Source organism: Sceloporus undulatus, chromosome 5 (assembly GCF_019175285.1).
Source record: "Sceloporus undulatus isolate JIND9_A2432 ecotype Alabama chromosome 5, SceUnd_v1.1, whole genome shotgun sequence".
Classification (NCBI taxonomy): Eukaryota; Metazoa; Chordata; class Lepidosauria; order Squamata; family Phrynosomatidae; genus Sceloporus; species Sceloporus undulatus.
Window position 1 is genome coordinate 20430924 of NC_056526.1, and position 17418 is coordinate 20448341.

Below are 17418 nucleotides of genomic sequence, written 5' to 3' on the forward strand. Positions count from 1 at the left end.
TATCACCTCTTAACCGTCTCTTCTCCAGGCTAAACATCTCCAGCTCCTTAAGTCGTTCCTCATAGGGAATGGTTTCTAAACCCTTCACCATTTTAGTTGCCCTCCTTTGGACACGCTCTAGTTTCTCAATGTCCTTTTTGAATTGTGGTGCCCAGAACTGGACACAATATTCCAGGTGGGGCCTGACCAGAGCAGAATAGACTGGCACTATTACTTCTCTTGATCTAGACACTATACTTCTATTGATGCAGCCTAAAATCGCATTGGCCTTGTTAGCTGCCGCATCGCACTGTTGACTCATGTTCATTTTGTGGTCTACTTGGACTCCCAAGATCCCTTTCACACGTAGTCTCGTTCAGCAAGTTGTCACCCACCCATCCTATATCTGGGCATTTCATTTTTCAGCCCCAAATGCAGTACCGTACATTTCTCCGTGTTGAAACTCATTTTGTTAGCTTTGGCCCAGCTTTCTGATCTATTCATGTCAGTAAAACATCAGGAATAAACTCTTCTAGAACATGGCTGTATAGCCCAAAAAAACCCCACAAAAACTATTAAGTTCTATTTCTTAATCACACACATACAAAATAGCAGCAGCAGTGAGGCTACATGGTGCCCCTTCAGTGCTGCATCATTTGGACGCAGCACCAGAGGCACGTCATGAAGTTGCACGTCGTCTGGAGCAGCGCACGGTATCAGGGCGCTGCAAGGGGGGCAAAGTTGAGTTTGTGTCATCAGGACACTATGCCCTGACTCTGCCCTCAGGCCAGCCTTTCAGGCTGGTCTGTACAGGGTCTGAGTTATCAGTGGAATGTGCACTGTGACGAAGAAAACATAATTTTGGTATGGTAATGGCTATATGTTGCATCCTTTTTTAGTGTCATGACTTTATTTGATAAATGCTATAAATGTTGATATTTTGGGTGATGAACCTTGCCTGTGATATCCCGGTCTGGTGCCAAATGGATGAAGATGCCAGTTATCTCTCCAACACAGGAACAGAACAAAACTCCAGGCTTTCAGCTTGCTGGAACAATGCCTGGAGAAACAGCTGCTAGATCAAAGAATCACTCTCCAGTAGTTCACTCCTTAGAGGGCTTTATTACTTTGTTTCAAATAAATACAAGCTAGTCACTATTGTACAAAAACTCTTACTGTCACACCACACTATCCCAAACTCCCACCAGAACAGCGTTTTCCTTATATACAGAATTACCATGAGGTGACCACTAAGTCCAGCCTCTTCATATACAAGTTGCTATGCACCACAGACACCAATCCCTCCAGACTGAAGACATAGCATATTTACATTTAGTCCTGCTCAGTTGACCTTGAGCATCTGGCTGCTGCTCTGGACTCCAGCTGTATCCAATTTAGGCTTCTGTAACCATTACCATATCTGAACATTTTCACCTTCAATATACTAACAATAAAGCAAGGACCTATGCCAACCAAGTTCTTTTCTTTGCTGTAGGCCTCGACAAAGCATAGCAGCTTTGGAGAGCATTGTTAGTGAAGCAAAGAATATCCCAGCCTACTTGCCTAATGTGCTGGCCTTGAGAGAAGCCTTGCAGCGAGCTCGAGATTGGACAGCCAAAGTGGAGGCTATTCAGGTATGATTAACTGCAAGCAATACCATAACTGTAATAAGTATTTATTATAGTATGTCTTTCTATTTCAGTACAGATGCTGAAGAAGGCTGACAATAAACATATCCAGTATAACAGTAAAGCAGTGAAATAAAGAATAAAATGATATAATAAATGGATATATTTATTGTTAAATTTCTTCATTTGAAGGCAGTCTCTGGCTGAGGATCTATTTAGATGTTACAAGCATTCAATTCTCATTCACTGTTCTCTCATCTTTTTTTTCAGCCTTTGTAACTGCATTTAGCTGAGGAAAATCTAAACAGGTTCTTTTTGAAGAATGTTTGTAACTTTAATTTTTTAAAAACATATATGTACCTGTTTAATATTAGTTGTTCTTCAAAAAAAGAAGGCCTTCATTAATTTATTTTGTTTTAAGAGTTGGGAGGTCTGAAATTGTATTTTTTAAAAAAAACATGATAAGTATAGGGACTGCAGAAGTATGTGTGAAATTATTTAATGTGTATTTTTCACTGTGCAAACTGAACTAAGTTTTTAAGTTTGTGTTTATTTGGGAATCCAGGCAATGATCTCTGTATTTTCCTAGTAATCTTTTTAAATGCCTGGTTAAATTGATTTTATTCTGCTGTCTGGAACAAATTTTTAAATATTCTAACACAGTGTTGAAATCCAGTTTTAAGCTATCTTGAGTTTGTGGGGGTGGAGGGTAAAGGTGAGGTGTAAATTAAATAAACTGAGATAAGTTCATTTTGCTGTGTAGGTGAGAATTATGCTGTTTTTTCCCTTGCCTAGAATGGTAGCAACTATGCATATCTAGAGCAACTAGAGAATTTGTCTGCAAAAGGTCGCCTGATACCTGTCCGCCTTGATGCATTGCCACAAGTCGATTCACAGGTTGCAGCAGCCCGTGCTTGGAGAGAACGCACAGGCAGAACGTTCCTTAAGAAGAACTCAAGCTACACACTCTTGCAGGTTAGTTCTTGATGGTCCTGTACTGGGGCCTGAAGAAACATACATGGTTATTTCTTTCTAAGTGATGAACAGGTAATTGGGGCTATCAGCCAGCTTTCTGTTATGGGAATTACTACATGCATAATGCATCCTGATGTCTTAATGTTTCCTGTCATGGTTCTGCCGATTGAGAAATATTAAATTTGCACAGCTGAAAATAGAAACCTCAGAACCAGTGAAAGGGTTTGCCTTAAGGAAAACGTCACTATTTTGGCTGAAATTAAAGGTTTTTTTTAAAAGTTCAGTAACTAATTAGCTCTTCTTAGAATTTTTTTTAAAAATATTGATGTGGTCCCAAACCAATCTAAGCCAACTTTGAAATTCTGAACCAAATATGCTTCCAAAATTTCAAGGCTTTTCAGAGCTACTGACATGTTTTATAAATGTTCTTATTTTGGTTGCAGGTTTTGAGCCCCCGAACTGATATTGGTGTTTATGGGAGCAGTAAAAATAGGCGAAAAAGAGTAAAGGAGCTGATTGAGAAGGAGAAAGAAAAGGATCTTGACATGGAATCCCTGAGTGAACTTGAAGATGGGCTGGAAGAGACGAGGGACACTGCAGCTGTGGTATGCAAATATAGCAGCATAAGTTTGGCTTTGACTTTTATAGGGTTATTGGTGAACTTGAACATTCATTGTAGTGTTTACTTGAGGCAGACATTTTAGCTAATTATAGATTAGCTATATTTCTGAAAGAACTTTATTGCTTTGTTCACTGAACAGGTTTTTGCCCTGAAGAAGCTACTGAAAGCTACTAAGTGGAGTTGCATCTTATTTATTTATTGGATTTACTGTATATCCTGCCTTCCTCCCAGAATAGGGTTCAAGGTGGCTCCCATCCTGATCTTTACACTGGAAATATTTAAAGATGTGCACATAGAGAATTGATCTGAGTGTACTGAATGATAGAACTCTCTGGATTTTATTGATCACTCAGGTTCATGCTGGAAATCTAGTACTTTAGTAGTTTGTTTGTCCTGTTAATGTCATCTTCCTTAATAAGTCTAGTGTTCATTCTAGGATTTAAATCCATCATTGCTTCTACCTTGAGTACATACACTGATGTGACATTTTAGCCCAAAGTAACTCAGTCTGTTGATTCTAGTGGATCTGTGCTAGGTAAAACTAAGGCTGGATTTAATTCCAAGAGCCCTCTGTTATCTTTTTAGCTTTTTAAAAATTTGTGACGATTACTTTTATAAATGTTCATTATATAGGTTTTTTTTGTGTTCTGCGTTTATATATCCATGCTTTGAACATTAAGGAAGTGTGAACCATCTACCTAGTCCTCATTAATGCCTGATAGCATTTTAGTGATCCCATTTTAAGAAATACTTGAAAGATCAATTCTATCAGCATGGTTAAAGCCTTTGGTTTCAGGCCTGCTTTAGAAAGTAAACTTTTCTATTTCTTTATAAGCTGTCCAGTTTTTCACTAGACCGTCTGAAAGACTTCCTCCTTTAAAAACCTGCTCATAATCTGCTGGTCTCATCAAAGGCCCCGTTGTGTCCCATCTTCTTATAGAGATTAGCATGGCGCAAACTTCAGACAGAGTTTTTTCTGTAGCAGCACCTTGATTGTGGAACATGCCTCCCTGTGAAGGCCTGAATAGCTCTGTTTTCAATTTGAATTATATGTCATTTTTAGTACCCAATGGAAGGTCACTACATGAATGTTTTACATACAGTACACCAAATCTACTCCAAAGAACAGGAAATGGAAAGTTAGCAAGTTATCAGCTTTTCCTCTTTCAATAGGTGGCTGTCTTCAAGGACCGTGAACAGAAGGAGGTTGAAGCCATGCATGCCCTCAGGGAAGCCAACCTGGCGAAAATGACTATGGTGGATCGCATTGAGGAAATCAAGTTCTGCATCTGCCGCAAAACAGCTAGTGGGTTCATGCTCCAGTGTGAACTCTGCAAGGACTGGTTTCACAGTACTTGTGCGCCCCTCCCAAAAACCAGCACCCAAAAGAAGGGCTCCAGTTGGCCTGCCAAAGAAGTCAAGTTCCTGTGTCCACTTTGCATGCGTTCTCGGAGGCCCAGGCTTGAGACCATCTTATCATTATTAGTGTCTTTGCAAAAGCTGCCGGTTAGGCTGCCAGAGGGTGAGGCATTACAATGCTTGACTGAGCGGGCTATGAGTTGGCAAGACCGAGCAAGGCAAGCTCTGGCTACTGATGAACTGTCCTCTGCATTAGCCAAGCTTTCAGTACTAAGCCAGCGTATGGTGGAACAGGCTGCCCGAGAAAAAACTGAGAAAATAATCAGTGCAGAGCTTCAGAAAGCAGCAGCTAATCCTGATCTACAGGTAGAAAGCTCATGTACTGTATGCCACACTGGTTTGTTTCTCTGTTGTATGTAATAGGTTTTTCTCTTTTTGAAAACATCTGCTGTTTACATTCAGGCACATAGTAAAGCCAACACTTTGCCTGATACGAATGCAGGCTTCAGACTATAACCAAATTGTGTTGAGAACTGATGCGAGGACTTTTTCCCAACTGTAAAGTGAATTGCTCCTCTGTGCCATGCAGAGAATATCCCCTCCCCCATATGTCTTGAAAAGAATAAGGTAATACCGTTTATTGGAGATATTCATTTGGAATACAAATAGCTGCATTGAGCTGAGTAAACCCCAGTTTGTTATGTAATAAATGTTCAAAACCACAGACCTTTTCCTTCAAGCACATAGAATATACATTGATCAGCAGGATCAATGTATCCCAAGAGCCAAAATTTCATATTTCAGTACCAGAAATGCCCAAACCTACAAGCATGAATGCCTATTTAGGGGATTATAAAATATATTGTTTATGGGTTAGTAACAAAACTCTTTCTTTTTTCCAGTTTGCAATTCTCTTGGTTTTCTGTTTCATTTTCTCTATAGGTTTGCAATTCCTTTATCCTTTTTTTTTAAAAAAAACTTTATTCATTCTTTACATCTTTTCTTGTTACTCTCTGTCTGCCTTGAGAATGTGAACTTAGTGAAGAATACTGTTCCTTTACCAGCGGAAGTTGCGATCTGATAATACAGATGACTTTGCCCCTTACTTTTCTGTTGGGCCAATGGAGTGTTAATTATGTCTGAAGAAATTAGAAATAGAATTCTAAATTTGATGTTCATTGTCCTGTGTGACAGTGGCTGCATCCACACTGCAGTTTAACACCACATTAACTCCCATGTTGTGGAATTCTGGGAATTGAAGCTTGTTGTGGCATGAGAGCTCTCTGACAGAGATAGCTAAATATCTTACAAAACTACCGTTCCCAGGATTCCATAGCATTGAACTATGGTAGTTAAAGTTTTGTCAAATTGGATTAATTCTGAAGTGCGGGTTCAGCCAGTATTGTAGTTGTCAATTACTTTCTGATTCTTCAAAGTTACATATGATTGGTTACTAGCGCCTACAGTTTCATATGATAATAGTTGTGACAGTGAAGAAATAAATTATAACAATGATCCCAGCAGTAATAGCTAGAGAAGAGCATTTGGAGTTGTCAGCCTACATTTTTCTTGTAAGGATTAGAAATTAAGGTTCCAGGTCTTATTCTTGGAATGCCTTTATTTAGATGTTAAAGATTATTCTTCCTTAGGATATGAATTCCACTGATAGATTCTTGAATGTATGCACTGCTACTTCTAGTAGGCTATCTTAATTGACGGAGCTTGTTTTGCTTCTTTGTGTGTGTGTGTGTGTGTGTTGATGGTGACATTTTCTTCACAATATGTTTTTTGCCCTTTAGGGTCACTTGACTAGTTTTCAGCAATCTGGCTTTAACCGTGCAATGAGTAGTGTGTCATCATCTCCACATCAAACTCTGGATTATGATGATGAGGAGACAGATTCAGATGAAGACATTAGGGAAGCATATGGTTATGATATAAAGGTTGGTACTGAAATATAAAGCTCTGAACAGTTTTGCTAATGTCAGTTTTATTCCTTTGGTGTGAAACTTTAGCCAACTTAATGTAGCTTAGCAGTAAAATTGGCCAGCATATCAAGGTGATCCAAGGTCTGATGTGAAGTTTGTAGCATTTAAAAAAAATCTTACTACATAGTTTTCACTTCAGTTAACTGATTTTTTTTTAAAAAAAGAAAAACTGTCTTGTCACTGTAAAAGTAATGTTGACATTTCCTTGTCCACTGCTATGATTACTGAAACAAAGTACTTCCCATTTTTCTGTAAATGTACTGTATGTTTTATGTGAACATAGGTTGGTGCATTCCAGACAGCAATTCTAAGTGGTATTGACAGGATGACTGGGTTTGCATTATATTCCTGTATGTCTGTGTTTTGTTTTAGGACAATGCCAGTGTAAAATCATCTAGTAGTTTGGAGCCAAACCTCTTCTGTGATGAAGAAATTCCAATCAAATCTGAAGAAGTTGTAACACACATGTGGACAGCCCCCTCCTTCTGTGCTGAACATGCATATTCATCAGCTTCCAAAAGCTGCTCTCAAGGTAATGTTCTTTTCTGTTCCAGTGTGGCATCTAAAGAATTGTCTGGCTTGTGAATGGTTTGTGTGACCTAAATCATTAATTTAGGCATCCATTGTTTTTTGTATACTAATAGTATGTTCTGCCTATTTATAATTCAGGAGGATTTTGTCATCAGTTGATAATAAATAGGATATTTGCAACACTTTTGAAGTTTTAACAGTTTCCAGTCATCCTTACATTAATGAAGAATGTAAACATTCTCCTTTCTTTCCACTTTGTCCTGTGTTATCTTGACCTTTCCAAAAGCTTCCAATACCCCAAGGAAACAACCCCGTAAAAGTCCTCTAGTGCCTCGTAGTTTAGAACCTCCTGTACTTGAATTGTCTCCTGGAGCAAAATTACAACTAGAAGATCTAATGATGATAGGAGACCTTCTAGAGGTATCGCTGGATGAGACCCAGCACATCTGGCGCATCTTACAAGCAACTCATCCACCATCTGAGGACAGATTTCTTCATATCATGGAGGTAAGGATATCTATTTCCTCCAGAGAGTTATTTAGTTGTCGTATTCTGAACTGTCAAAAAAGGTTGCATTTCAGAAATGGTAGGTTATCCCTGTGAGATTTCCACCCTTTAAGTCAGTAGTGGGCAGTTATTGGGAAGAGAGTTTTTGCCTGTGCACAGCCACATTTTCAGCTGAAAATGCAACACAAAAACAACTAGAATTTATCTCCAATTTCCATTTCCTGGTGTTTTTAGGCAACCTTTGGTTCATTTTTGGCAAGTTCGTGTTTCTTGTGTTGTTGGTGAGGAGTGCATTTCAGGGATGATTTACAAGCAGTGTCTTAGGATGTTTTGTATATTTTGTTTTTGTCTAAAAACAAAGTTAAATCTTTTGTGGGTAATATCTGGGGGCTTGGGAGGACTTGAGTGACTTAAAAAAGGATTGGGGGCTGCACGTGGTCTGCAGGCTTCAGTTTGTCCAGTCTTTCTTTTAGTTTCTGTAAAGCTTCTTTCTGTAATACAGCTTTCGTGTGCAGGTTTACTATACTTGCTTTTCGTGCTGTTTCCACATATCACTAAGTCTCTACACAGCACTTTCAAATTTTATTTTTTAAAATATGTCTTATATTCTACCTTTCTCTGACATGAGACTCAGGGCAGCTTACAAGGTTAAAACATGATACAGCTTGCCCTCCGTATTGGTTTGTACAGCCAATACGGCTGTACAGTTATGTCTTTGAGATTTGCATTGTCTAGCTTCTCTTGTTAGTGACAGAAATCTGAAGCAGTGAGGCCAAAGGGAGGGAATGGCACTTTAACTCCATTTTTTAAATGAATTGTGTGATTAAAATACATCACAACTGGGTGTGTACATGCACCTTTCTAGAGACTAATGTGATAGACTGGTGGGAAGTTCTGTAATATTTAAAAAAGCTAATTTTTATGACACATTATGGGAATAACTATGTAATGGTTTTAAACTTTCTTTTGTTCAATTGTGTCTTGAAGGATGACAGCATGGATGAAAAGCCTTTGAAAATGCGGGGAAGAGATTCTTCTGAGAGGAAGCGCAAGCGCAAGCTAGAGAAAGCAGAGCAGCTCTTTGTTGAAATGAAGCAGAAATCTAAAGAACTGAAAAAATTGGAAAAACCCAAGAAGAAAAAGCTAAAACTGACCATGGACAAGACAAAGGAGCTAAACAAGCTGGCCAAGAAACTGGCTAAAGAGGAAGAGCGGAAAAAGAAGCGTGAAAAGGCAGCTGCAGCAAAGGTGGAGCTGGTGAAAGAGTGCACAGAAAAGAAGAGGGAGAAGAAAGTCCTGGATATTCCCTCCAAGTATGACTGGTCAGGAGCTGAGGAGTCGGATGATGAGAATGCAGTGTGTGCTGCACAGAATTGCCAGAGGCCCTGCAAAGACAAGGTGGGTCACCTTGGCTGAGTGTTTGCAGGGGTCATTGCTAGCCTGCCTGAGACTTCAGGGTTGTGTCATAGCATTTTGTAATAAGGTGATTAAAAGGGAAAGATTACAGGTACTTGTTTCTTTTCAACAAGTAGCAAATTTTATGGGTATTGTACTACTTTTATGCATTTGCCTGGACTGTGCAAAGGGAGAATTTAGTCTTGCTAACTGTATTCTGAACATTGGCAGGCATTTAAAGAGATGCAGTAAAACAATTGGTGAATTTGAAAACAGTTCTTCTATCTGGTAAGCTTTCCCATTTCCTCATCTTTCCTTCCCTGCTGGTACTCTAGAAAACCTGCTGACTGGCACCCAGGAGTTAATTCCAGACTTGAGAGAGAACTGTTCCCAAGGCTTGGTGTATGTCGAAGTGAAAGTCTCTAAGCTGCCCGTGTGGTCTTCGTCTAGCAAAGTAAATCTTCCAAAAGCCCTTTCATAAAGCCTGTGAGCCATGAGTCTGCAGGTTGAGGGAAGCCACATGCTGCACTGCCCCACTTTTCTTGCTGGAGGTAAATCTGCAGAGCTCTTAGAACTGATCGGATTATAGGAAATTAAATCTCTTCCGCCCTGGAGACCTTTTCCAGGTTCACTTGGAGCAGTCGGATTCCGGTTTTCAGCTCTGCAGGAACAGTCCACTGGAAACAACACTGAAACTCATAGTAGTTTTGTGGTTCTCGTCAGAGAGTATTCCACAAAGCTGCTTCTGAGGTTTATGTGTGCACATAGTTAGGATTCACTTGTGCCTTAATGCAGTGCCTGCTGCTGCATATGTTTAGTACCTGCTCGTTCTGGGAGGGGGTTGGGGTTGGGGAGAACATTGGGTTCAGGTGAGCATCATATGCTGTAGTTGCCAGAGTGTGATTCTTGCTAAAATCAAGTTGTAGTTTTGCAGACAACACTTCAAATGTAAATCCTGCACAGATGTATGAACTGCTGCAGAAATTTCCATATGCTGCAAAAGGCAGGACTTTGCTGCAGGATTTAGCTGCATAGACCTAACAGGGTGATGTTTTTAAATCATTCTGTCTTTTGGGTCTGATTGCCCATACTGTCCACAGTGGCTTAGCTAGCTGAAAATATGCTGCAGACTCATACGTATCACTGCCAACTAACCACTTTGCCTAGATAAGTATTTTGGTGGCAAGAGATAGCTAGGCATTGGCAGATCATAGGCAGAGAAGCCCCATGGCAGAATATGACTGTCAAGAAAGTCTCTTTGCCTACCCTTATTCTAAATTACTGCATTGTTATCCTTAAGATACACTGCTGTGATCATAAAGATCATTGATGAAAAGTGGTACTCTTCCACAAGGCTGGTCATTTAGAATAACAGGGGAGACATTACAGATGCAACTGATTCCAGAGATTGACTTGCCTTTCTGTAGCAGCAGAAGTTTTAAAGAATTCACATCACAGAAGTCCCAGGGATGAGAGGCAGGAATGGGTTCCCTAAACATGAATACAGTTGTGAAGCCACCTTACTAGACAAAGTGTAGAACACATTTCTGGCTCTTGCCACAAACAGTTCTGCGAATTTGAAAAGCCAAGTTCATGAAATAGCAGCCATCCCTCCCACCATTTATGACTGGACCCCCCATTTCTCTACCTCATTGGTTGTGGGAAAAGTTGGCACTTCCATCTTGCCTTGACAAGCTTCAGATGCCCTTTCCTCTGTGCCAGATTCTGCACTATGGAAAACGAAAGTATAGCATGGATAATGTCTGAACCTACACTCGATCTCTCTCAGTGGTGCATGTGTAATATAACTAGTATAGAGTTTCATAAAGAAAGTTGGTGTGTGTGTGTGTGTGTGTGTGTGTGTGTGTGTGTGAGAGAGAGAGAGAGAGAGAGAGAGAGAGATCTAGCCTTTGGGATTTCTCTCTTAATGAACAAAATTTCCCAAGTGATTCAAAGAATTACAATCCTATGACTGTGACATAAGTACCTCATGGCCAATAACTTCAAAGTCTACAGACTGACCTGGTAAAAAATAGTAGAGTACTTTTTCTGCTGGAGACATAAATAAATAAACCAGAAAGCAGTCTCTGCATTTTTTAGGCTAAAAACCAGGTTGATTAATATTTTAGAGAACTAGCTTCGATTATACAATTTCACTTGAAAATGTCTACCGGATGTGACTAAGCAGAGAACAATGGCAACAGAAAGAAAGTGCTGTGCTGATTGGTTAATCTTATGGGTAGGTATAGGCTCTCTTGCCTCTTCAGATTTGGTCATCTGTAAACCAGTGAAAAGGTGAAAAGGGATTTTTCAGAGCAACTCTTATTTGCTGCTGTTCATATTAGTCAGACCAGTAACCCAGTTACGCTGCTCTAAAGTTCCTCTACATGAGGCTGCCCATAAAAAAATGTTCGTTACAGCTACTACAAAATGTAGTTGCCCTGCTGTTGTTTGGTTTCAACTGCAGTGGCTCTAGTTTGTTTCTGAGCTCATTTCATAGTTCTGATTTTGACAGAGTTCTAAATGGATTTGGGCCAGGATAGGTGAAAGGCCACTTCATTTTTGTTTTATGAGCCTTGCTGGAATTTGAGATCCTGAACAGAGGCTGTTTTTTACATGTCCTGCCGTCGTAAGAAGCTGTTTCACCACCCAAATGAGTGCTTCAGGTGGTAATGATCTGGTGACAGCAAAAATGTTGCCCATCTCTCCCACTAGTCTGTTTGTTATAAAACTAGGGAATCATATGAAACCCAAAGCACATCCTGACATGTGAATGGAGTCAGGTATTGCAGTAGATCCATGCTTATTGTGGGGATCAAGAAATTCAAACCCAGCCTTCATGAACTGGTCTTAGCATGTATGTTGAGATTGGCTAACACAGTTTCTTCCCAACCCCCAGGACTATGGAAATACATTCTACAGTGGATGGACTAAACACCATTTTCCTTAAAGAAGAGCTAAGATACCTTTACCGATAGCTGACACTTCCCTCTCACCACTTCTCTTTTGGATACTTGAATAAAACCTAAGCCAGGCCTTGTTGGGCCAGGTCTCACAATGTACACAGTATCAGTGGCCTCATCCAGAATAAATGAATGGATAATAAATGTTTGTTTAATCCCTGACTGTTTATAAACACCAGCTATGACAGATTGGAACAGCATTTCTGCATCCCACAGGAAGGAAGACAGAAGCAGCACCTTTTAAAATATCCCTGGATTGTGTTACTTGGGGAGAAGATAAGCTTAAACTGAAAAAGGAAGGAGGAAGTGGGTTCAAATGTTGGAATATCTATGAATGTACTGTAGTTAATTCACCCTTCAGATTAGGTTAAAATCAGATTGCCAAAGTTAAAATTCTTTCAGTCGATAAAATGAAAACTTCAGTATAGAGAACTACAATTGTACTTCTCTTTTAATGATAGCCTACTTGTACTTTATTTGCCTTAACTGTCATTTTAACACATCCACCATTTTGTTCTTATATTATCTTGTCACTGTCCTGTCGCTATATTGTGGCCAGTAATCTTCTACCACCTTCATGCAAAAAACCTGGACAGGAATGTTTTTCACTGTACTAGAACCTTAAAGGTAGTCTTGGCTTAGAAGGAGGAATAACAACAGGTGGAAGAAATGCTGTCTTCAACACAGACATAAGTTAAGGGGCCTTGTGAATTTCACAGGTGATCATGAGTTCATTGGATCTGCTGCTACTACAAGAGAGTGGTGAAACAGAGTGGCTTATTTAAATCATTCATACTCACAGTGGGTCTTGTAACAATTTATACTTTGACTCATCTAGTCTGGTACAATCTACTGAAACTGGCAGCAGGCGATCTGTGTTGTTAAATTAGAACTCTGGAGTTGCTAGGGATTAAACTAAGAATTTCTATATGGGTTACTACCCCTTAGCTTTAGAGTCTCCCTTTAGTTTGGAAACTTATTTTTCTTTTAGTATGTGAATTAAGCCATGTATGTTAACGTTCAATCAGGAAAAGTAGGTATGAGGTGGTCGTAATAAATATGAAAGGGACTCTGTTTCCAGAGTCTGTCTCTGACATACATGCTTGAAGTTTCACTTCAGAACTAGAACAGTGCTAATGTCTTCACTTAACAGTATTTCTGTCCAATGCCATTTATGCTGGTGATGAAATGTAAGACATTTTGCTCATTTCCTCATACCAGACAATTCTCTCAAATATGAATGTTTATACAGGTAAAGTATAACCATATTGCAAAAGAACTCTCAGGATACCCATTCACTACCAACACTGCCTGAACTCACATGGGAACTGAAATACAGTTGCAACATCTAAACCAGTGGTCCCTAAACTGTGCCCTTTAAGGGATTTTGGACTTCAGATCCTGGAAGCTTCAGCCATGTGGACCAGTGGTTGGATTCTGGGAGCTGAAATCCAAAGTCCCTTAAAGAGCACAGTTTTGGGACCACTGATCTAAACCATGGGAGACTGTTGTGGTGCTTTGGCTTCAAAAACAAAGTGTCTCTAGGTAACCCTACAGTATGGGGCTCTTCCTTCTCACAGACTTCTCCTTGGGCCCCACCCATTTCCATGGAGCTTCCAGGTTTGGTGGTCAATCTCTCCCCTGGTAGATTCTCAGCCAAGTGTTCTGCACTCCTCATTCTGTCCCCTTGAGATGCTTTGAAGTTGGGATCAAGTGATACAGGTATGGAAGCTTCTGGTATAGTTAGTGATGCTGATGTCAGACTCAAGATCTAGGTCAGATGGACGTTCTATTCTGTTATCTGAGGATGCCTGATTTGGTAAAGAATGAATTGCATTAACTTGTGCTTTTCTAGTCACCTCTAAATAGCACTCCCAATTTCTCCAGATCTTTCTGCCTCTATAATGCTAAACTGGAGACTGGCATTTTTTGTGTGTGTCCTGCCCTCATTTTTTACAGAATATTTAACTTACATCTGTTGTCTTTTACAGGTAGACTGGGTGCAGTGCGATGGTGGCTGTGATGAGTGGTTTCATCAAGTTTGTGTTGGTGTCTCTCCAGAAATGGCAGAGAGCGAAGATTATATCTGTATAAACTGTGCAAAGAAACAGATGCAGGGGCGAGGTAGTCCAACACATGCACCACCACCTCATTTCCTGGTCACCTACAAACTACCCATGGAGGATTTCAAGGAGACAAGTTAGCAGCTGCTTGGTCTTGCTGGGACTTTAGGGAAATGGAACTCAAAGAAGGTGGTGTGAAGCTAACATAGCCACTCGGAATGCTGCACTTCTGCGGACGTACAGCCCCATAGCGGAGCTGGCCCCATATAGCTGGCTTCTCTTACATGAAGGGGATGTCGTGGGCACAGGGATATTAACCCAGCTATGCAGATAACACCCCGTTGGATGTCCCAGACAATACTTTTACTCCCGTGTTTCCTAAGAAAGGCTGAGTGTAGCTTCTGCCTTCAGACTAAGCAGATGTGAGGCCCATGGACTATGTGCATTGCTGCCTCGGTTATTTAAATTTGGTGGCATTGTTGAGAATCTTGAGCCCCATGAGTTTGCCCCATACTGGAAGGTGGATTAGGTAATGAAGGCTCCCTTTTGGCAACTTCACGATGCTGAGGCACCAAGGCTAGGTTGTGTGGATAAGGAATCACCTTTAAGCACCATGTAGGAGGGGACATGAATGGGTGGAAAAAATTAGTTCCTGTTTTGATAGAAGGCAAAGGAGTTTTAGATCTTGAAAACATTGGTTTTATGTTTATCCTAATTGCTTTGGGGTGATTTCCCTTCTTTGGGAAGACTCATGCATACATTAACATGTAACTGAGGTATCCTTGGCAAAACACTCCTCCTCGCACTTGCAGCCATTTTCCTCTGTCTTAGGCATATCAATACCCTGTCACCAAATTGTCTGAAGCCAAGTGCAGCTGGTAAAGTGGTCATCATGAATACATGGGAGCAGTCCAGCTTTTTCAGAATTTCACACTGACATGCTTCTATGAAAATTTCAACTCACAAGTATTCCCAACATAGTTATAGTTTCACAGTACTAAAAAGCAGTCCACAGATGCAGATTGCACCGTGCTTCTCTGCCTTTAGGTTTCGATAGATTAAAAGCCTGCACTTGGCTACAAATCCAGTTTGACATTTCCCCCTTGCATTTCTGCAAAACAAATGGCTTGGGGATGTGTGTCCTGGGTAACCATTGTTTTAGTAAACCCATTTTTAAAAAAGGACTGGTTTTTACTTTTTTCTATTTCTTGGACTACTGACTTGTTCTATAAAAAAAAGATTATTTTTCTTTGTTTTTATACTTAACCAAGGTTACCAGCAGCACAGAAAAGAAAGAGAGGCTCACTAATTGAAAACCTGCCTGCAGGCTTGGTTTTTTTACTTCATTCCTTCCTTGTAGTACAAGGAACTTAGCCATTACTTCCCACATCCTTGCTCCACCTGCTGCCTGTGTTTTAAATAGGTAAAAAATAATAATAATTTCATGTGCTACCTTCACATTGGGGTTTGTTCTGTTAGCAAGGCATCTTGATCCTTGCAGTCTCCCAGTTTATGCTGTAAGTTAGTGGCTGAAACTGGTCATAGTGGTGTCTCCCCATCCCTCATTATCTATTGTGTTTCCATTCTTCTACAGTTCTATAAGTGTTGTAATGATAGTGTCCAGTCTTATTAGATGCAGGGGTTGGGATTTTCTAAAAGATAAAATATGTAGTGTTCTGCCTTGATTCTTCTGTGTCCCTTCTGTTGTATCCGATACTTGAGATTTCAAAGATGAGCATATCAGTTATGAGGCACTGAGTTGACTTTTGTCTATCTGCAAAAGATTGCATGATGCACTTCATATAGTCAGTACAAGATGGTGTGTAGGAACTTCCATAAAATCAGAGGGCTTGAGGGCCCACCAATTGACTCTGGAATATTCCCATCTTGATCCTAAAAATGCAGACAGATTTCTTAAGTTATTATTGCATGCTGAAGAGGCAGTCCACATTTGTCTATTTTTAAAAATTAAATTGAAAAATATCTAACCTCTTCAGCAACTCAAGAGATTGTAGCTGATACTTCAAAAGAAGCTGGACTTTCTCCCATTGATGCACACAGATTTTTGGATGAGCTTTATTCAAAAGACAAATATCCTTCCAAATATCACATAAAGTAAGAAAAATGCAGTGGTTTGAAAAGAATGATCAAGCCAGAATATTTATTCTCAGTAAAACAAAGTTGTTGAAACTTCAAATTCATTAGAAAATTGTATAGGAAGCACAGGCTAATATAACTGATTTTTTTGAAAGAAAATGGAAGTGATTCCCAGACTCTAGTCCTCAAGGTGTTTTGGACTTCAGCTCCTCAACCATCTCAGCCAGCACTGTGAAATCTGGGAAGCTGAAGTCCAAAACACCTGGAAGGCCAGAGTTTGCCAATCACTGATCTACAATAAAGGAAATTAAAATCAATTTGACTTGTGAAGTTGAAGGGGAAAATATTCAGTTGAATACTGTATTAAGATAAAGCATTCATATTTATTATTTTTTTATCTCCCCCCCCCCTCCCCTCCGGAACTGGCAAGATGTATGTGTAACTTGCTGATCTCACATTTTTTTGCCTGTTTTTAATATTCGTGTGTTCCTTTCTTTAGGATGGGCTGCTTTCAAAATTTGATTTTGTTTCCTCTTCAGCTTTTTCTTCCAGTTTTTCTGCTAAACATAGGAGTCTTGCTGGAGAAGACCAATGTTTATTTTTGTGGACTTTCAAGTAGGGCATGAAAGCAATAACTCTCACTTATGATTGTTCTCCAGCAGCTGCTATTCAGTGGCATACAGCCTCTGAATGTGGAAGTTCAGAGGGCCGTTGTAATAGCTGCACAGGTACCCTTCCTGTGTTAGCAGTGCTCTGCCCACATACTTTACTGTCTCTTTTCTTTATTAGCTTACCCTTATCAGTCAAATATATTCCTTTGTTCAGTTACCATTCTCCTAGTGGTTAGTATCTGCAGTTATGACCTGCATTGCCTTGGTATTGTAGTCAGTGTGTATATCCCTTGAATGCCCTTGGGGTCTCTTCCAGTTCTAAGATGCTCGAATTCTCTGATCCATTCAAGATTTTTGAAAGGAGTGAGAGTTTGCAGTACATGATCCCCCTAACTCTAGCCTGTGACATGATTCTCATGAGTTCTGCATCAAAAAAACCCTCCCCCCTTAGCCTCTGGGCAGGGACAGTGGTGGCTACAAATTTTGATAGCCTACCAAGGACTGTCAGATATGATGGTGCCCATTTTTTAGAATTACTCTCTTTGGATTGGGGGACAAAACAAGAGGGTTTTTATTTTTAATTTTGAAAAGATGTTCAACTTGGCGGTGCTCTATTAAATGATCAGGGAGAGTACACTTTCTCTTGGTTTATGGCCAATCTATCTGTACCCAAAACCACACACTCACATGCTGCACATTT

The 17418-nt window shown here is 40.0% G+C and overlaps 1 protein-coding gene across 1 annotated transcript in view; it reads left to right on the plus strand.

The window, feature by feature from the left end:
- The window catches only part of KDM5A (lysine demethylase 5A), a 57513-nt gene extending 41818 nt beyond the window's left edge, over positions 1-15695 (plus strand). The window contains exons 19-27 of the mRNA XM_042468419.1: positions 1475-1613; positions 2403-2582; positions 3026-3187; positions 4378-4929; positions 6363-6506; positions 6924-7083; positions 7369-7589; positions 8577-8987; positions 13939-15695. Of these exons, the coding sequence (XP_042324353.1) occupies positions 1475-1613; positions 2403-2582; positions 3026-3187; positions 4378-4929; positions 6363-6506; positions 6924-7083; positions 7369-7589; positions 8577-8987; positions 13939-14151 (2182 nt within the window). The 3' untranslated portion in view covers positions 14152-15695. The remainder of the gene's footprint in view (positions 1-1474; positions 1614-2402; positions 2583-3025; positions 3188-4377; positions 4930-6362; positions 6507-6923; positions 7084-7368; positions 7590-8576; positions 8988-13938) is intronic.
- Positions 15696-17418: the final 1723 nt, after the last annotated feature.